The sequence below is a fragment of the Leuresthes tenuis genome, unplaced genomic scaffold (assembly GCF_036924035.1).
Source record: "Leuresthes tenuis unplaced genomic scaffold, fLeuTen1.0.hap1 SCAF_16, whole genome shotgun sequence".
NCBI classification, from domain to species: domain Eukaryota; kingdom Metazoa; phylum Chordata; class Actinopteri; order Atheriniformes; family Atherinopsidae; genus Leuresthes; species Leuresthes tenuis.
The window spans coordinates 9,184,482-9,206,012 of record NW_027325370.1 but is presented as its reverse complement, the minus strand read 5'-3'; the positions used below and the strand labels follow the sequence as shown (position 1 = coordinate 9,206,012).

At 42.4% G+C, this 21,531-nt stretch overlaps 3 protein-coding genes across 4 annotated transcripts in view; 2 read left to right on the top strand and 1 right to left on the bottom strand.

Annotated features, from left to right (window-relative positions):
* Positions 1 to 21,531, top strand: part of LOC140271377 (uncharacterized) — a 160,849-nt gene that overhangs the window by 61,389 nt on the left and 77,929 nt on the right. The gene's annotated exons all lie outside the window — the stretch shown is intronic.
* spsb1 (splA/ryanodine receptor domain and SOCS box containing 1) overlaps positions 1 to 21,531 on the top strand; it is a 225,925-nt gene that overhangs the window by 146,398 nt on the left and 57,996 nt on the right. The gene's annotated exons all lie outside the window — the stretch shown is intronic.
* Positions 12,184 to 21,044, bottom strand: eno1a (enolase 1a, (alpha)). 2 transcript variants are annotated; one of them, XM_072366567.1, is made up of 12 exons: positions 20,936 to 21,044; positions 18,713 to 18,807; positions 16,937 to 17,032; positions 16,753 to 16,811; positions 15,951 to 16,020; positions 14,670 to 14,803; positions 14,282 to 14,504; positions 13,696 to 13,893; positions 13,133 to 13,334; positions 12,927 to 13,035; positions 12,777 to 12,835; positions 12,184 to 12,678 (listed from the first exon to the last, which is right to left on the bottom strand). In XM_072366567.1, the coding sequence occupies exons 2-12, from the start codon at positions 18,795 to 18,797 to the stop codon at positions 12,615 to 12,617; spliced, it is 1,299 nt and encodes a 432-aa protein (XP_072222668.1). In that variant the 5' UTR covers positions 18,798 to 18,807; positions 20,936 to 21,044; the 3' UTR covers positions 12,184 to 12,614. The 2 variants fall into 2 exon arrangements, with proteins under 2 accessions (XP_072222668.1, XP_072222667.1); XM_072366566.1 differs by lacking the exon at positions 16,753 to 16,811 and adding an exon at positions 16,398 to 16,456.

Below are 21,531 nucleotides of genomic sequence, written 5' to 3'. Positions count from 1 at the left end.
ATGTAAATAATCTGCTGTTCTGTTGAGAGAACCTGATGTATCAAGACAAGGGAACAAATACAAATTGATTTGAAGCCTTGGAGGTGAAGCCTAGATCATCTCTCTATTTTTACCCCCATCCCCTAAAGGAATAGCACACAAGCCATAGGCCTCACCAGATGACAGCTATATCCTATAGCCCTCCATCTTTTAAAACTATGTCAAACACTATTGAGGAGCCTGACACTGCCTTTACTACCATCTCACAGTGGTTGATTTCTTCCTGCAAGGTTTTGTGCCCCCCCCCTCAATTTTATCGAGCACATGGTAATGAATGGAATGGAGCAGCACCCAGAAATTATACCTGCTGTTGTAGGAGACGCTTTCTCCATACAACCGCCCCCCCCCCCTCATCAATGCTCCATTACCAAGTCAAATCAGGTGGTGCTGCAGATATTTGCGGAGAACCAAGGCTGAAGGCAGAGACGATGATATCAGAGGATTCATTCAAGAGGTCTGGGAGATATTCCACCAGTAGCACCACAGGATCACAAACACAGAGAAGAGGTGAACGGGGGGGGGGGGGATAAGGAGGGAAAAAAAACACTGTTGGACGTTTGTGAGTGGTTTATGGCTCAAAAGACAGGGAGGGAGACAGAAATGTGGTAATGTATCTCTCCGACACGCCTTTAGGCAGCCCAACAGATTGCAATCTCCTGGGTTCCCAAGTAGTCAAACATTGTTTTTCATATCATGTGTCACAAACAATTAAAAGCAGCCAGTCAAGTCTAGTTCCCGATGAGCTCCATTTGCTTATAAACATTAAAAGAATCTAAAAGAAAAAAAATATGAATTCTACTCCTTCTTGTATATATGTGCGCACACACCTTCATCTCTAAGCCCAAGTCCCAGAAAATGTCACACGTATTTTTGTCACTTTCATCATCTTTATCTCTCTGCAACAGCAAATACAAGGTGGACGAGCCTTGTGTAATGCGAGAAGCTACGTTAGCATGGCGGAGTGATAAAGGGAAAAGGCATGGGGTTAAAAAAAATAATAAATTAAGTGTCCTGTTTTCATTCTCCTCATGATGCTATTGGACAGTAAAGGCAAGAAAAAACAAATCCTGTGAAGAGTAGAAAGGGAATAGACGACATTAAAGCAAACCACAGAAAAGATTGTGCTTTGTTTTATGTTGATATTTTCACAAGCCTGTTGTTGATTAGATGAAAAGGCAGAATGTTAAATACTGAGGGAAACGGGGAGAAGAAAGGGTGAACCGCAGGTTCTCCACGGAGGAGCCTCTGAGCGCTGCCAGAGGTGGCGGTGAATCTCTCCCCTGTGACAAAGCTGTCGCACTGAGGAGTGAAATTTAAACTCCTGCCGATATAAAAATGTTCTGGCTGTCATTACACAGTCCACGTGTCTACGCTCTCAGGCGTGCATGGGAGTGCAGGTGCACGAGCGTGATACAAAGCCAGATGCCGCCTTACTTCACTGGTGTTTAGAGCGAAGGCTGGCTTTGTGCTGAGCATGTTCATTTGCTTTGTGCCAAGAATAAAGAGAGACACAAAGTCTGACAGCGCTCCCCTCGCCCTCAATCACAATCACGAAGCGTGTGCACAAACAAAACAACCACCACCTTGATGAGAGTGTCGTGCAATGATGCCGTATCAAAAACTAAAACTGACCATAGCAAATGAAGACGGAGCGGAGCCGACTGGACCCATCCAGCTGAAATGTTCTGAGATGCGATCAGCACTTAATCAGGCTGTCATCAGCAGCAGCCTATTAATGTTTACATTAAGATGCAAAGAAAGAGATGTTCAAGGGCAGGAATTAGTTCATCTGAACAAATAACAAGGCCTCAGCAACGCCATGACAAATAGCATTTTCTTCATTTGAGAAGGTGGTGAAATGAGGAGGAGGATATGGGAGCTGCTATGCCCCAGCTCAGCTAAGTGACACTGAATCCAACAGAGAGTCGATTTGCTGCTTTTGAGTGCCTGGAAACTTGTCGGGTAGAGTGCTCACAGGGGAGACAGACAGATGGAGAAATAGAGGGACAGAGCCTCACCTGTCGCTGTCCTCTATTTGTCTGTGCATCCCTGGAGGCTTTTGGGCTGCTCGGTACAACAAAGAGGTTTGTGAAGGGGGGGGCAGAGAAAAAGCTCTGCAAAAGCAAAGAAAAAAAAAAAAAAGAGGACAAATTCACAGGTAAACAGAGAGGAGCAGCTGGTTAAGAGCTGAGGCTCAGGTTTCAAGCGATCAATAATCATACACTCCTCCACAACAACAGAAATACGGATACCTTACTTTGAATTTAAGCGACTTTGCAGGCCTTTAAATTCTAAAAACACTTCTGGTAAACACTTAGAGCAACAATACATAATCAAAATTCAACTAGTCCAAAGTCAGTGTTGCATGCACAAACAGATCCTCAAACATTCAAAGTAAGCTTTAAGCTGCACAAAGATGACTGTTTGAATATGGGCAGCTGATGACAGGAGTAATTTTCCACATCGTTGATTTGAAAAGGAGCACTTGAAGATGACACAGAAAGACAACTGTACTGTCATGTTAAAGAGGATCTATGAAATCAATGGGACGACTTCAATGCCGTCTCTCCCTCTTTCTCTCTTTCAGCACTCTACATAAGCAGCAATAACCACCACAGAGGCCATCATCTAGCTCACCGATATCCTGTGCAGGGCGTCCACACGCCTCCAGGCTACAAGGCTTTTCTCACTCCATCAGTGCAACGGCCACATCAACAACTTCATGCACAAGGCAGAGAGGAGGAGGTGGTAGAGAAAGAAAGGAGCTGTGGGGAGGTGTGTGGGGGGGGGGTAGAGTACCCCAGGCAAGCCAAAGCCATATAGAGAGGGCTGTAAGGCAGGGGGAGGGAGAAAAAAAGGCAAAAAGGTTGGGGGAGACTAGCAGAGTGTCTTCATTAGAGTATAGCAGCTAGCCAAGCACTGTAGTAAGAGCGGCTCATCCTCTCAGTTAATTAGGATTTCTGCTGCTTCATTTTGTGGCGAGGGACAGGATGTTGGAGGCTTGATTGCTTTTTATTTCCCAGCCTAACAGCTCGGCTGCCTCTGCCGCTTTATTGACAGAAGATCTTACAGATTTGCAGCTTCGCAGCAAACATCAATTTCAATAATTACAAGAAAACTGTTAGAGGACACAATGAAGCGCACGCCACCCCCCCAATCTTCCCAACGCCACCACCACTTAAACGCCCCACCCCTCCTTCACAGGATGTGCCCTTTTCGTGGCTGCATATCATAAACGCTGATTTGCCTCAGTAACACTTTGCACTTTAAACATTTTTGCAACTAATCCCCGGTCAGAAAGGCAGAACAAATGCTGTGGATTCCACATTTACATTCAATCAACACTCACCTCAGCATTTCTGTAAACAAAACACATGAAAGAGCGACTGATTGCACGAGGCACTGTTCATACTCAAAATACACATCACATATCTTAAAATACTACATGGGATCACCTCCTTTTAACTACATCCTTACACAGAGAACATCTCACTATATGACGAGGTGCATGCGCCGAAGACAGAAATAACTCTGAAAGGCAACAGATATCAGATTCAGACGGGAGAAGCACAGATTTCATTTGAATAAAATCAATAATTGTGTTGACTTGCAGTGTATTGCTTCCATGTCTTTTCATCTTGCTTTCTAATGTTTCTTTCATGAGCCAGCTCACTGCTGGTGACATTATAGCTACAGCACTTCCACAAGTCCCTGATGGACCGGTGAAAATGGTTGGCGTAAAACACAATTAGTACGGTCCATATGGCTGCTAGTGGAGGAGGAGCAGGAGAGGTCCCATGTGGTCTTTATAGAGGCCTGCTCCTGTGTTACCTTAAAGATCAAACTGCTGCCATAATAATTGGATCATTTGAATTCTGCCACTTGCGTTTAATAAAGCACCACTTCTCCAACCGATCCTCACATTACAGAATGAGTCTTGGTAACTAAATTGACCAACATTAGCTGATGCCCTAATCAATAGCTCCTTTATCGGGATTAATGGTTCATGTTTTGATAATGGGCAAAATCTAATATGAGGGGAGTTTTGCTTCCTGATTTCAGTGCTCAGCCCTATCGATTGGTTTTAACCCCCCCCCCAGCTTTGACCAATGGAATGTGCAGATAAGAGAGCAACGTCTTCCACCTTATGTAAACTGAGCAGAGAGAAAACGATTTACTGTGCTTTAGGCGCGTTTCATTCACTGATAGCTCTGTATGCCCAGCCTGACAAGCATTTTCTTGCCTGAGAAACGCAGACACCTTTTACTGAGGAGAAGCGAACAACAACAGCTTGAGGCAACAGATTTATTACAAATTGATCTATTAGATAGCACTGCTGTGCTTTGCTGTTCCCCCCCACCCTTTCTCCCTCTCTCTCGGTCTCTGACAAGCTTCCCCTGATGGTAGCTAGAGTGTATCAGAGAGGAAGTGCTACAGTGGCAAATCTAAACCCAATCCTCAGAACTCATTTTCTCTTTGCCGGCTCCTGAAACTGAGGTATAGAGACAAGACGTCCATCCTTAAACCCGGTCGATCCGGCTCCAAGTCCCAGCGTCTAAACTGAAGGCTCAGCACGCTCAATAGGTGTGTGCCTAACCTGCAAGGACAAGCAAGGACAACATTTACCGGAAGCACCTTGTGAACAGGAGAGCGGAGAGTCACAATGTCAACGGGGTCTTTCACTTCTGGCTGCATAAACCCTGAGCAACCTTTGTCTTGCCTGCAGTCTGCATTAAAACATCAGTCACAGACCACACAGCTCTACAACATGTGCCTTGTGTGCATCATCCCAACATAAGTGCAGGATCCGTGTTAGTCACAGAGACCACAAAGCACAACAGGCACATTATCAAAAGATCTATGAATGATTTGTCTCAACCAGTGTTGAAAATCAATGTCCAGCACACCCATTATTGTACAAATACACACCATAACAAGCCATTACAGCCACTTTAATTAATGGCAAAGCCATGTTCATCTACACAATGGAGAGCTGTTATTGACAAATCTCTCCATAAAATAATCAATTGAATCAACTGTATTGTTTAGACTTGCTAATCGAGGTGCTGCTCTGATAACTATAACAACAGCTTGCCCATGATCACTTCCACTGGGAAACACTGTGGGTTTTTACGCTTCCTTATCATTTAAACCAAAAAACATACAACAATACATCTCAGTCTGACACAGATCTATAATGAACCAAGCCAACAAGTCAAGACTCGCTGAACGTTTCTGTGTTGTAGTATATCAGAAGCATCAATGGAAACGTTGCTGTTCCAGTGCTGGAGCAGAACACGACTTGTTCCCTTTTAAGGTTAAACAAAACAGAGCAGAAGGTCTGTCGGGGTTATGTTGTCCATTCAGCCACATATATTTGTGCTGGAAAACAGTAACAATGAGCGCTAATAGAAAACTACACACACCCCATTGTGCTTCTTTCCTTGAAACACCTTTTATCTGTGCTGAGGAGGAAAACAGCCAACAGATGAAAAAATAAATAAATAGAAAACGAGCGTGCGCGTATAGCTGGAAAAGGGGGGAAAAGGTAAAACTCTAAATATGTTGAAACATTCAGGGGAGAGTGTGTATGTCTATATAAAACATCTTCGGGCGGGCAGCTGCAGGGGGTATGCGCACTAAAACACTGGTATGCATTGTTTGTGTTTCTGCACCACTAGCACCATGCCATGTCATTACATGAGGCAATCTCTTACCTAATCAGTACTGACACACACACACACACACACACAGAGCAGCAAAGCACTCCTCCTTCTCCAACCACCCCACCCCTCTCTTCTTCTCCTCAGGGGCCAGCCAGCTGATCCTACACCATTTCATTTTCCTCTTTCCTGAAATGGCAAATGGCTGACTGTTATTTTTGACTTTCACTCACAACTCATGTGTGTTCACACCGTCAGTGTCTTAGTGCTATGAATAGCCTGTCTTTCCAAAAGCACAGAAAAACACGATAACATACGTTTGTTTAACATACGACGGGGCGACTTACGAAGAATCCAAAATTGTGTAAAGATTCCCAGATGCTGGTCACAAGAAAAACGTGCTCACCGTCATTGCCGTTGCTTTGCAACTCAAATATTAGCCAACACTCCATTTTCAGTGTCCACACACACTCCATTGTACAACCACTCAGGTACACAGAGCACAAAGGACACTGAAATGTGGTGAGTTACAACATCCTAAACTCAAACAAGGGAAATATGCAAGCTATCTGTGACCTTCTGAGAGGTGGGCAACAACACAAAACACAATGTGTCTTATTAGATAAGATGGCAAGCAAGCCCTGAAACAAACCTCGCTGTGGTCGAGCTCACATGGAAAGCAGATTTGATCAAGCCTAGTGCATCAAGTACCACTAGCAGCAGGCAGCAAGACAGTTCGCAATTGTTAACACGAATGCCACTTGCCGATACCATCTTCGTGCTACAATTGTGGAGCTGCAGAGCAAAGCCCGAATCAAACAAAGACGAGATATGATGCAGCGTGCTTGGATCTCCTCTTATGAGAGGTGAAGGGAAGCTGTCAAAGAACACAAAACACATCCAACGTCTTGCCTCGTCTGACTTGCTCAGGGAAGCCAGAAGAAGGAGGAAGAGAGCGAGGAAGAATGTGCTTGCCTCATTTCTGCCAGTCGGCCCCGTGCGTGTCAGTCCAATATCTTAAAACAACACATGCAAGGCTTTGCTACAGCCAATTACCCGACTCTTGGCACGGGAACTGAAAAACATCTTCGGAGAACAATAGAGAGAGCTTGGCTTGTTGTGCGTGCTGTCAGTAAGTGCTGACAGATTGTTATTTTTAATGAATATACAGCACTTGAATGGCCCATCAAGAGGTCTTTGAGCGAACATTGCTCCTTTGTTCGGGGCATTAATTTTTCTATGAAACAGCCAGATATTTTGCAATGAAACACATATCTAGGAAAAAGAGAAATCAGTCCATCCACTTGCTTCCTTATTTTTTTTCTGGATGCTCTTTGATGCAAGTATGCATAATCCCAGTGACACAAAGACAAGGCTACACACTTTTTGAATGCAATGTTGTTTTTTTTTACTTTCTGTGCTGCCTCTGGACAGCATATTTTTCACTACTTACTTACATCTCCTGCCGACATCATTTCATTCTGTAGATGAAAACCTTGAGCAAAACTGTCTCAAAGAAAACATAAATCAGCCTAATCACCTCTCTTTGAAACGTAATCGTCGCTGACAGTATAATACCTCTCTTAAAATACAGGGTAGTTGCTCCAATGACAGCTTACAGCACCATCTTGGACCGCAACATAATGCCACAGTGCTTGAGAACACAGAATGTAAGTAGCCGAAGCTGGAGACAGACTTTATGATAGAGAATCATCTTTCATAACGACTCCGGGAGGAAAGCGGTGACAGCATATAGGCGGAAAACAGCAAAATGCCACTTGAGCTCATCGTGCGAATGTTGAATTCCAGGGCATGTGTATTGACACATCATCCAACAAAGAGGTGTCAGTGCACAGTAAAAAAAAAAAAAAAAAGGTTTCCCCCACATCATTGCCTGGCCTTTACTCGCAGGCAGCAGCCTTTACTCAAACGCAGATTAGTCACCGAAGGCAAATAGCAGGTTTATTACACTTCTCTTATCATTAGTCTCTTGCTACTAAAGCCACACGGCTAGATTAACATTCAATGGACAGGGTGTGTCACTGGATATATGACTGAGAGTAATTTTACCCACTGCTGCTCCCATTCAAAATGAAACACCATAAAGCACCCTGGACCACATAACAGCTCTGCGAATAACATGAAAGCAACAAACAAACACCATAAACGTGCCGTTTTAAGCCATTCTAAATTATCATCTTGGCCGAGCCTAAAGAATTCCCCTTTCACAGAAACCAGACATTTAAGGTGCTTTTCAGTCACAGCTGTGCTTAAGTGGTAATCAACATATAGCCTGTAATAGCAAGCCGCTGCACCTAACCCTGGCAAGTTTATGGTCTAAGTGGTAGTTAAAGAAAGTCTAAATCACAACCGCTAAGCCACTGTAAGAGGGACACGCCACCAAAAAAAATCCAAGATGGATGATGGTTCAAAGGTTATAAAGATGTGATGATCTGCAACAAACTTGCTCGACTCTTTTCCCACACAAATGTGCTGTTAATTCAAATCTAACTGAAGTTTAACCGTCACACAACTCAGCGATTTCAATTGCTTTTCATTTTATAACACTAACACAGTGCAGTCCTAAAGAACAGTTCAACAATAGTAGTGGGCAGGGTGCTAAAACTGAAGGTGTTTTTTAGGACAAGGGGGAGCTTTTTGACCCCTACTTCTTTGATACCAAATCCAACAAATTGCCACCTCCGACTTATTGGTCTTTACTTTCAATTTAGCGTAAAACCGAAAATGGCTTCACACCAGTGTTCTCATATTTGGCTTTGCAGCTCAAGTCCATAAATTTACTGTGAGAAGAAGCACACAGAAACACAGTTTATTTAATATCAGAGGTTAGTTGCTTTACGAGAGAGACAGCAGAGCAAGGGGTGCGAAGAGATTAAGTCATGGGTGTATGTGCGAGTGTGCTTTCTAACCCAACCCGATGTTGAAAACATTAGTCTGTAGCCAATATTACAGACCACAAGTGCATTTCTTCTTGTGATTTCCTGTTCTGTGACCTTTCTCTCCAGTATGTCATTATCCAGAGACTTGAACAGTTGCCAAAGGCTGGTTATACGCTGTAAGTAGTAGTGTAGCAGCAGCACATTATCAAAAGCTGTCCTTGTTAAGCTGTTTACAGCCATTGAATGTAATGTAGTGTCAAGCTCATTTTACAGCAATGCTGTCAGGATATCGGAAAGTGTACAGATGATTTCCTTTCGCCCTGCCTGACGGTGACAAGAGAGGAAATGCGGGCTTTGCTGTCAATGTAAAATCACTTTCTCTCAGTGAAAAAAAAAAACCCCAGCTCCTTAGCTGTAAAGCAAACAAATGCTTCTTACTCCTTTGATGGTTTACTATAGTGTGTTTTCATTAGCTATTGTGGAGCTCACTACTGGGCAAGGCAATGTCAGGAGATAAGCACAAGAGAAAATAGAGTTAGAAATAATTCATAAGCTTTCAGTCAAACAAACAACTGGGTTTTTTTGTTTGTTTGTTTAAATCTTAGAGTCACATATCAACTTAGATATCAATCTTTGCAGTTTTTTTCAGGACAGTATACTCAACGTTTCTATTCTTAAGTATTGTAAGTAGATTCTCTTTTTACAAAACAACTTATTAGTACATTATAACTCAAATGATACAATGACGGCTTTTCTAAGAGTAGAAAACTTTGCAAACACCACCATGGCACCCCATTTAATCCCCTCTGCTGTTATGTTTTCAAATGCTCGGAGTTGATGCACATTATATTTTCCTTTTAACAGATTAGAAAAGTAAAGATTTTTGCCAGCATCTTTGTTTTCACAAGTCAACACGACTGGGCTGTCATCTCGTGATAGGTCTGTACGAAACCAGCCCAGACTGTCCTCCTAAATTACTATGTGCAACACAACAACAACAACAACTGAGCACAAGTAAAACACACAAAGACAGCAGGTTAGCATCGAATGCTAACGTTTCCTGGAGCTAATGACAATAGCTCCATGGGCTCTGACTACTCCCCGGAAAAGAGACACTACACTGGGTAGTTGAAATAAAGAAAAACGCTTGCTGTGAGGTATTTCGATATTGCTTAAGGTTTGTATCTAAAAGCAGTATATAAATAAATGTCACGTTGTGTGTGCTGCATGTGGCCTGAGCTAACCGGTGTCAATGAGCTGTTTGTAACCAGGCATTACACTGCTCCTAGCTGGCATTCCCAATCAGTGCTAGTCATTGGCGTTAGCCGCTAACGTCAGTACATGGTAACCAGCAACAGTGAGGGCCAAACAAGTCTATCAGCTAACTGGCTAGCTGATGCTAATAGGCAAATTAGCCCAACAGCTAGCAAGCACAGATGAACGTTAACAGTCTCAGCGTTTACAAACTATTCCACCATATTTGTCATTTCTTGCTCGTTTGTTGATGCATGTCCAAAGCAAAGAATAAACCGACTGCAGCTCACAGCACTTACCTTAGAGAGCTTGATCTACAACATCTGTGATTTGTTTGATGAGAGACTGCAACAATAAACAATAGCAGCAGCAGGGGCAATTAGCCAACGTTAGTTAGCCAAGTGTTGCCACTACACGAGCAGTACACAGCTGTAGTGCCACCTGTATGTCTTTTCTTATGTAGCTATAACGGAGCGAGCCACGTTTGATATAATGCTGTCATAAGTGATGGACTTGAGAGTAAAGAGGGAGTAATCGTTGCCGGGATGCTCAGACTAGTGAGTATGAGAGGTACTCAGCATGACAGCATCCTTCTTCATCTTGGGGTGAAAGCAGTTGGGGGTTCTCAAAGTTCAACCGGTAAAATATCGTCACCCACTGGCCAAAGCTGGGAACATCCAACCTCACTGGGACTCCTCAGGGGTGTCAACTGTGTATCAGTTCCAGCTTCATCCTTGAGAAGCCCAAGACAATGACTGAGTGCATCCGGACTGTCAGTAAGCACAGAAAGATATTCACCCCAGGAGTCTTGACTATAAAACGACATAGCAATACTTACTTATTTTCATATTTTTTTTCAGAATACCTGTGAGAGTCATAGATCAGCAATGCATAAAACATGACAGTGAAACATTGTCTCGTGGGATTTGTTTCCAAGTTTAAAAGAAAAAGAAATATTCATGTTACGTGACACATTAACAGAATCTACAACCATTTTACAGAGTAAAACATACAGTTGTGTAATAGCACTGGGAGAAAACGATAGATTAGAGAGAAGTGAGCTAATCATACGGTCTACACAGCACATAAAACATTAGAGACTCTTTGTTTCGTACAGATGCGACGAAACATCTTACAAGGTAATAAATGGCACAGCTGAATCACGCGGCACCAAAGATTATATGTTACAGGTCGGCCAAACACAGCTTTTATAGCTGAAAAAAAAATCCTAATACAAACTATGCGATTCTGTTATCAGTGCGCATGCGCACAGAGTATGAAGTATCAAAGAGTTGTGGCGGGATCTTATCGGTTTATTCGTTTATCTGTGTAGTCTGTCGTGTTCGTGTGAATTAGTCATTCCCTTACAAGTAAGCACTCTTTTAAATACCATCAAAACAAGAACCTTCCTTTCTGAAGACGTTAGTATTTTCTCAGTCTGTATCGTGAGGCACACGCATTTTCCGTTTTTTGACAAAATAAATTATAATCACGTCTTCCTTCTCATTAAATTCGAGATTTTGTTGAAATTTTCTAGTTGATGCGTTTTGCAATCATTTAATAAGAGGTCTGTCTTAAATGCGGTCTGTTCGTGAATCGTCACGCACTCGCACCAAAAGGTGCAGTGGAGATATTTGATCACTAGATGGCGCAAAATTCAAAGAAATGTATCCCATTTCTCTGGGGGATTCCAAACAAGCCTATGTAGCAATATCAGTTCATAATCCTCATGTCGGATGATCATTTCATTTCAAATTAATACATTTTGGAGAAGGTTTATCTCACGCATGCGCTGTTTAATGAAATGGCACTTAAAGGAATCTCTGGAGTACAACCTGTAATAGGTTACATCTTTGCAGCAGTCATTTGTAAAACATTTCCTTTGTGACGGTTAGACAATACAGACAGGTTCAGAGAGTGCTCAAACAAAGAAACTGGTGTGGCATGGGCCCAGCTGGCAATCCCCTGTGGTGCCATGCCATTGGTGAATAGACCCTCATTTATCTTGGCAAGGCTCAATACAAAAAGAGCTTGCAGAGTGCCTCAAGATTCCTTTACCCAGGGGACAAAATTGGCATCACACAGCACCGGGTTCAGGTTTCAGCCTTTGGCAGGCTTTCAGATTGCATCACAGGCTTCACACAGACAGGAGCAGTTACTCAGGGAGAGAATTTTCTGCAGCTAATTTGATTGCCAGGAAGCTACACATTTCTTAACTAATTGTGATTTTATAGTGCCTTCAGGACCTGTTTGAGGTTTTATTATGAAGCTCTGAAATCAAAGGAAAACTTTAAGCTTCTTTGTGTGAATGAAAAGGAAAAAGAGAATTTTTTTGAAACTATATTTTTATTACACATTTCTGCCAACGCTTTGAGCAATACACAGCCTTGTCAGATAGGACACAAACAGAACTTTTAACAGCGCTTGAGGCAGAGCCTTACTAAAGTTACAGTAGCTCGATACTCAGAGGACCACAGTCACTAAAACTCACAAGAAGCTAAACAAAAATCTCTCACACAGTGACACAGACACAAACACAAGGACCAACACTATTCAGGAGCTGAAGCATAGTTTGAGGATGAGCTGAGCCGTAGCTGCTCGAGAACGTACTGAGAACGTCTCCACAGACTTGGACCTTAGATTACAGCAGTGGTGCTCTCCATCTTCTCTCCATACAGGGCAGGCGACCTAGCGTGGCATATATGTGTGGGGATTATTTATGAGCAATAAACACAGTGGCCCAAGGAGGAGGACCCGCTCAGATGGGGTGCCTGAAGTTCTGGCCGGCAAAACGGGCCTTGTCACCAAGCTCCTCTTCAATCCTGAGAAAAGGGATGAGTTTGTTAGGGGACATGAAAACTGATGCGACCGCTTTTTTTTGCTTTTATGAGCTGGTCATGTATTTTTGGTGCAGACTCACCTAAGGAGCTGGTTGTACTTGGCCAAACGCTCAGATCGGCAAGGGGCTCCCGTCTTGATCTGGGAAAATGAACAGTACGACATTAGATCAAAGTCAGGCTCAAATATTATATGAACACTGTTGACATTAAAGTTCAAAAAGTAAAATTACTTGTCCAGTGCAGAGGCCGACCACAAGGTCAGCAATGAAGGTGTCCTCAGTCTCTCCAGAGCGGTGGCTCACCATCACACCCCAGCCGCTGCTCTGGGCCATCTTGCAGCTAAAACAAAAACAATACCCCCCCCTGATTAGTCAGCATACTTCATGTTTACTGCTTGCAACAAGTGTGAGGGCACCGCTGTGTTATGGACACTCACGCCTTCAAGGACTCCGTGACCGAGCCGATCTGGTTGACTTTCAGCAGCAGACAGTTGCAGGACTTTTCAGCCACACCCTTGGCAATGCGTTTGGGGTTGGTGACAGTGAGGTCGTCTCCCACCACCTGGATGCTGGTGCTGGCTGTGAATTTGGTCCATGCCTCCCAGTCATCCTGGTCGAAGGGGTCCTCAATAGAAACAACTGAGGAAACAAAGAAAGATATAAGGACCATTATAAACAAGAAACACACCAGCATCATTTCAGAAGTCCATTTAGTGAGTTGCAATACTTATTTTTGTCACTTGGGTGCAGTGGAAACAACCAAATACATACAGTCCTGTACACTAATAAGCCTGTGCCAACTTAAACATGCATGTCCATTCCATTTAGAGCCTGAAGATGGCTGCTTGTTGTGGCCAAGAAAACAGGGTGAAGTGAAATACTGAATGGTTCTACACACAAAATATCTATGGCTCCGTTAGCAATCAATTTAATTGATGCAAAAGCAGTGTGCAAAGAGTGCTGTTTCAAGCTGTAAAGAAAACAAGAGTTAAAAACCCACCAGGGTAATCGTTGACAAAGCTCCTGTAGAGATCAGCCAGCTTGTCAGAGGAGATGTAGCGGCTGGGGTCATCTGGAGACTTGAAGTCCAGGTCATACTTGCCACCCTTGTAGAACTCAGAAGCGGCCACATCCATGCCGATAACAATCTTGTCAGTGTAGCCGGCCTTGGCAATTGCATTCTTTAGCAGCTCCAGAGCTGGCAAAAATAATTAAAAAAATATATATATACTGTGGTGAAAATGTGCTTAAATCAAAACAATCATTTTCATAGACGAACAGCCACTGAGGACTGCACCGCTGGGGCATTTGTCACAGCAGCATGTTGACTTGACACTGGAGTCCAGCAGACTATGCATTCAAGCAAAGAGTTAAGGCCTTAATTTAGAAACTGTATGTCAGCTCCAAGAGTAAAATGACAAGTGAAGCATCTCCCCGGAGGGTCTAAGAGTGCACTGCTTTCAAGACACTCCCAGTGGGCATGTTAAAGAGAACTTAAAAAGACTAAATGTTTCAAGAAGCAGTTCTTAATCTGTTAAATAATGACTGATTACAAACCAACAGTGTGGCAGAGCAATTTCTCTCACCTTCTTTGTTCTCCAGGATGTTGGGGGCGAAGCCGCCCTCGTCTCCTACATTGGTGGCATCCTTGCCATATTTCTCCTTGATGACGTTCTTCAGGTTGTGGTAAACCTCGGCACCAACACGCATGGCCTCCTTGAAGCTGCTGGCTCCAACAGGGAGGATCATGAACTCCTGCATGGCCAGCTTGTTGCCTGCATGGGAGCCGCCATTTATGACGTTGAAAGCCTGATGGGAAAATAGAGGTGGTCAGCTTTCCAGGCTAATGGAATCATGACTGCCTATAATGATTAGTTGGATCACTTGTTAAGAGTTAGTGCCTGTTAGGCCAACATCTATAGCTTCCAAAAAGCCTTCAGTTCATCGCTTGGCTAATTGCACCATTATGCTCACAGGGACAGGGAGAATGACTTCAGGGTTGCCAGCCAGGTCAGCAATGTGGCGGTAGAGGGGAACGCCCTTCTCTGCTGCACCAGCCTTGCACACAGCCAGGGAGACGCCCAGGATGGCATTAGCACCAAACTTTGCTGAGGGAGAAAGACCATCAATTTAATATGCCGTGTATAATGTGCACGTCTATCCAGACTACATTTCTGATGTACTAAAACCAAATTTCTGCTGCCTGTATTCAATGTATGAGTGACAGCATTTTTCTTAAAATCTACATTGTCATACTCCAGTGTTAAAAATGTTACTCAGTGTGTAAGTCAAATGTTGAATTGCCAATAAAAATGTGCCGTGAACATTCCTCTTTTTCCCCACGGTTTACTGAAGTCTAGACCGAAGTACACTTAAGACACAAGCAATAATTTAATTCAGTGTGTGTAATTGGCTTCCCCCCCCCATTAGCTTTCCAGATGACAAAGTCCAAAGTGGCTCTGATACCCCTAGTCTTTTTAAGTGGACTGCTTGTTGTGTTACCTTCTGACTAACCTCTCATTCATATAAATTGTTGTTTTAATGAAATTCTCATGGGAGGTAAACACATCAGTGCACAGCACCCAGGTTCAATATTTACAGGTTTTTAATGCAGTCTTATAATATGTTGCGATTAGCGATGCATCCAATATTCAGCTTTCTGACTGCAAACAGATCAGGTTCAACCAAGTGCTGTGGCTCGTAGTTATCGGGTGTGTCCTGGTTGTGTGGCATTGACTGACAACATTTATTTACATTCAACTTTGTTGAGTACGGAAAAAAACTAAAATGTTGGGCTGTGTAATCACTGAAAGGTCATCAAGTTGCCAGTAGTTTAACAGCCTAAAAAATCTTTTTAAGCCGTTTTTTCTTTTTTTGAGCAAACAAGACAAACGATCCATATAAGTTCAAGATTAAACAAAGAGGTTAATTCATACCTTTGTATGAATGAATGTGCTCATTTCAAGTGGGATGAGGAGCTAAGATATTTTAAAACCGTTCAGTTATTTTTAATTATGCATATTCAATCTTTTACCTGGTATTAAAAAGAGATTTTTTTAAAAAAAAGTTGAAATTGGGTCTAGCGCTCAGTGGATGTTGCACATATTCAGGAGAATTAATAGAAAAGTTTTTAACAGATAAAATACCTGGACTGAGTTATAGTTGTGCACGATTACCTTAAAGTAAATACCTAACAAATCAATACTCCAGACATCTGCAAAAACATCTGTATGAAGCAGCACAGTAGAGCCTTACATTTGTTTTCTGTGCCATCCATGTCGAGCATCAGCTTGTCAATCTTCTCCTGCTCCAGAACGCTCACATCCTGCATTAGACACAACGGGACAAGTTCAGCAAATACAAATGAAAGATCAACTTTAACCGATTTAATTAGTTAGCGCAGAAGAAAACACTCCAATGATGTTAAGAGTAATGGAAGCATGTCAGAACTGTACAACCAGAATTATGCTACAATCTATGCATCCTTTTAATTACACACATGGTAAATCCACAACTAACAAGACACGTCAATTTCAGGTTTTAAAACTTTACATGTAGTCATTTCAGACTTAATGCTCGCAATATATTGTAAGGTAATCATTTACGAACTGCCATTAATTGTATTCAGATTGAACTGTAGCTGAATGCGAGGTTTCAGACATTAGCAGACAGTGATATTAGTCAAACAATAAATGGTCCTACCTTGCTAACCAGTGCAGGTGCAATAGTTTTATTGATATGCTCAACTGCTTTTGTGACACCTGCAAGGGACAAGCAGACCATGACTGACCCAGACAGAAGAAAACCATGCAGAGCAGGCGAGACAGATATCCACAGAGCATCCAATTTTATGTGAATATATGCAAGTCATCTATCATAAAATATCAACCAATTAATCCATTGATTATATTGCTTCTTTTTCTTTTTTTTGGTCTGTGAACATCCGTTAGCGCCCGACGAGGTTAGATGCAAACTCATTCTTCATGCTGCTGTGCAGATGTTTTCACAAGAGTTATCCTTTGTTTTGTTTTTTCGTTTTTTTCCACACGTCATTTACCTGGTTACATAATGCAGGGGCCAAGAACTCATTTATATATTTTACTGCCCTTTTGACTCCTAACAGGAGGAAGAGAGATGAAGGAATTGGAAATAAAAAAAGAGATGAAGACAGACTTTATAAAAGTAAAAGGATGGAAGTTATGAGTAAGTTTTAGAGCAGTGGATTGATGGAGAAATCTTACCCTTGCCCATGTAGCGCGTCTTGTCATTGTCACGGAGCTCCAGAGCCTCATAGATGCCTGTGGAGGCACCACTGGGAACTGCAGCTCTGAAAAGACCTGCAACACACAGGACATTTTGTTATCTCCAAGTGCTCCGTCATGCCCAAGAGATACAAAAGACAAGACCGCAGCACTTGCATGTCATGACAAATTACTGTAACAAACTACTTCCTGACTTTAAAGTCAGTGGCAACACAGAGCACATGATCTGCATCCAAGAACATGTTTGATGATGTATTGAGAGCAGGGGGGGGGGCTGCTTATAACTACACCCTCTGTCAAAAGAGGGAAACATGGCACTAACAGAGGAAGTTGTCCTGCTCTGCAGCAGGAGGCTGTGATGTAACAGTAGAAGACAGGCTGCTACTGAGCATGTGCAGCGAGTCTGTGGCAGGATACCAAACTACACCCACACATAAAGGGTCGCCATTTTGGATTCCCTCAAGTGGAGAAAATGCACAAAAAAAAAATCTATTCATTTTGTTCAATAGAGCGGCAGAGAGTGAGAGTCTGTGGGGATTTAAAGCTTAGGACAAGAGGACACAGCAGCTGAACAAATCAGCTGGCAGCAGCAGAGGGATGCTGGCAACCATCCATCAGGCTATAAATCCAGAGCTATATCACAACAACCAAATCTGTAGAAATTGTAATCAAAAGAGTTGACTCGTTGTTTTAGAAGAGCGTGAATGAGTTTTTTTACTCTGTTAGACACTTAATGATTATGACAGGTACACTGAGTGCAGGACACACTCACTGTGGTCTGTGCTGTTAATGATGTCAAAACAACTGCTTGATTTGAAAGGCAATCGTGTCCAGAAAAAGAAAATAAAAAGGCCTTATTTAGAATAATCAGAACACTAGACAATCATCCCGAACTATTGAAAAGATGTCTGGAGAGCAGCCGGCGCAGTTTCAGTCGCTTCCGTGTCACTGATCATTCAGGTTGCCTCATCAACATTCAAAGGATATTTGAGTAATTGAGCTTTTCTTTTGTTTCAGCTCACAGAACAGAACAGAACACCACACTGCCCCCCCCCCCCCAAAAAAAAAAACTTCAAAATACAGTCAAGTCATTTGTTGATAGAATAAATAGACCTCAGCAGCCCAGAGTCTGTAGTTTATGCAAACTCAGGGAAGTCAACTGTGAATCTAGTTCAGACACATCTACCTTACACAAAATAAAAATTAACTCAACTTACAGGAATACTACAAGCACCTACATGTGCTCCAAACAGGAACCATTACAGTAACAGAGCTGTGGAGGCAGTGTGACATGACAAGAAATTTTCACACGTTCATTATTTGATCCACTCTGGGCAACTGAGCAGCCATACCAGCTCGACCTAACCCACTTCTCTTTTCCAACCATCCAAATACAAAATTTATCTGTGTCCCTTCTGTCCAAAATGGTGTTAATACTGAAAGATTGTACATCAAATGCAAAAACTCAAGTTATCAATAAAGTTCAAACTACCCATTTTACAATATGGTTGTTAGAAGGTTAGTTGTGCCAGTCATTCATCATTTCTAATAAAACAAACCACAAATTACCCTGAGGGGAAGTTTTGTTTTTTGTTTTTTTTTTAAACTGTATGACATCCTTGATATCTTTGATTCCGATGAGCTAAAACTGGAAAAAAAAAAAAAAAAACCGATCCATCTTCCAGGAGGAAGAGACATGCAACAGATGTGTGTGAAGAACATCCACAAAAAGAAGACGTGATGGGTATACAATACCTTTCTTGGTGTACAGATCAACCTCCACAGTGGGGTTGCCACGGGAGTCAAAAATCTCACGAGCGTGGATCTTCAGGATAGACATGGTTCTTGATCTGCGGGTGAAATGACAGCAGAGGCATCACTACAGTGCAGCTCCACAGGAGAAGCAGACAGGCCACCCTGCGGTGTTACTCACCGAGTTAAAGCTTTGAATGAGCACAGTGACTTGGCAAATAAAAATAATAATTTAAATGCTCAGTGACACAATGAAAAGCAATCTAAAGATGGAGCCGAGAGACGGGGCAATAAATCATCTCATTTGGTCCTTTAGCTCAAACCCGTGTATTAACCCGGGACAGTGCCAGATGGATGTGAGCCAGCCGGGGCGGCAGATTTGTTTAAGTCACTGAGAGGCGTGGCTACTGCAGCACAAGCAGAAAAAAGAAAAAACCTCTGCAGGTTCAATCAGTGTAACAAACATGTCAGATAACAAAACAAAACACTGCAAAAATTCTTACACAAGTGCAAAATAATCAATGATTGTGCAACAAATCTTTACAAAAGATAACGAGTGAATGACTTGGCACAAATCAAATGTGTGGTCTGTTTTTGTTAAAGCATCACTCTGCTGATATCGATAACAACCCTGAATTGTAACCTTATCTCACACCCACCCCCACCCTGTATCAAAATTTCAATAGCAGGTCAGAGAGGGTTTCAAGCCAGGCTGTCTGGCCATGATGCCTGCAGCGCAATATTGATCGTAGTTTGTTCAATACTGCCCCAAATCCCTGAATTGCCCTGCTCTAAATGTGTGAATTCAGCCAGCAAAGCAGAAAATGCATCAGAACCAATGGAATAATGCTGTCCTTAAAAGCCTGTGTGGAAACTTACCGCTGGTCAGAGAACAAATTAATGCAGCTCAATGGAAGAAGGGTTCATGGGGGTGACATTTTAAAAGCTTTTTAATATCAATCAAAACTAGTCAACATACCAGAGTAAAGAAAGCCATCCTGCACTAGGTTTCCCCCCCCACCACCACACACACATTAGGAATCTAGCAGTTGATCTATGGGTAGATATGTTCTAAATAAAAATAAAAAATAAAAACTACCTTCATTTTATGTGGATAGAAAGTATCATGATGCAGAGTTAATTTATTTTGTTTCTCGTGGTCTCAAAGTCATTGGGTTTGAGCATTTGGCCCATAAATAAGACAAAAAAAGTAGTAATGCCTCTTTTTTTTTTACTTCTTAAAAGAGCAAATGATTAACCGAGTCACAAGCAACTTAGTTGTCGATCGATAAATTCTATAAAACTTTCTATTGACAATCTTTTTGCAAAAACGAGCAGGTGAGCTACAGGAGCAGCACAAAATGGCTTCCATGGGCAAATAAATAATTAAGGCGAGATATTTGATAGTTTTCTAAGTACCATTCATGCACATGAGGCATCTCATGCACAATACAAGTATAGATTAGCAAGTAATTAAAGTGTATTTTTAATGAGTTTAATTTAAATGAATTTGTTTGAAAAAAAACACATTTAAAACTTCTTAAATTAACTTATAATCTTTTGACTGAATTAATCTAAATGTATGAATCCTTTAGAGGCTCATTTGGTAGAAGCATGACAATGACTGGAGCAAAAAGTGAACCTGCTGTAGTCTTGCTCCACACAGTAATTTTCCTTTCCCCGTGAACACACCTCCGTGTCTGTTGCAAGCAACTGGTAGCTGTCTGAGCCACCGTGCGAGGGCTTTTACAGGAGGTCCCATTCCGTCTTTAAACTACGAGCAAAAGACACCAATAACGGCTCTTTCACGACGTAGAAAAACAGACCGTCTGCTGAAAGTTGGACATGCAACTTGACGCCCTTTTCCTCGCACACACCGCCGCTCTAAATGGAGAGAGAACTCGCCAGCTGACGGCTTGTTTTAAAAATAGACGGTGGGCTACAAAATGCTCCATCCCGCAGGACATTAGACCGCGAGCTGAATGTTTAAATGGTGTTCAAGCTATGAAAAACACCAAATAAAACGACACGGGAGCCAGCTTACGCAAAGGCAAGTCTTTCAGCTGTCGTCGAGGATGAAAACCCAACATGTGGACAGTCATTTAATAAAAGGAAAAGTGACATAACACACACACCATTTCAGAAGAGGCCCTTAAATCTTAGCTTTTGTCTTCCTTTACATTTACTTATATTTGAGAAAAACAAGCAATAATGGCATTTCGTTACCTTTCCGGCCTAACTGTGTGCAAGGACGGTGCTGACTGTCTCTCGTGCGGGCAGGCAGAGAAGGCGGTCGTGACGCTGCGAGCTGTATGATAAGTGGACGGAATCAGGAAGGAACGGAGCAAATGCGCCATGCCATTGGCTGAGACTGCCTCACCACACATCTGAGAGCGAGTACGGGCGCACGTTCACCGTCAGGAGTCAGACATCCCAAATGAAGGTGAAGAGGATGCGGATTTTCCATCTTAGCTATGATAACCCCAGTTCATTCAACAATCACTACAGTCAGAGAGAGGGACGGTGGTTTTATTTTAAAGGGAATTATTGAAGGGGGTGTCTGTCATTTTGCTGAAACGGGAGCGTTTGAATTCAAAAGGGACTCAATGCGGAAAGAAAGATGACGCAGAGATGAGTACGTGCAGAGAAGCAGGCAGGGATCTCCCATGCAGTGTTTCGTTGTTGGTCACATGTTGGCTGTGGTCACGTTTCCTGGAAGTGACTCCTCTGGTCACTACGCCTTTTTTTAAGTCAGTGGGAATGGAGAAGTAAATTATTAAAGAACAACATGAACTCGACAATTAACACTGACGAATTGTTTA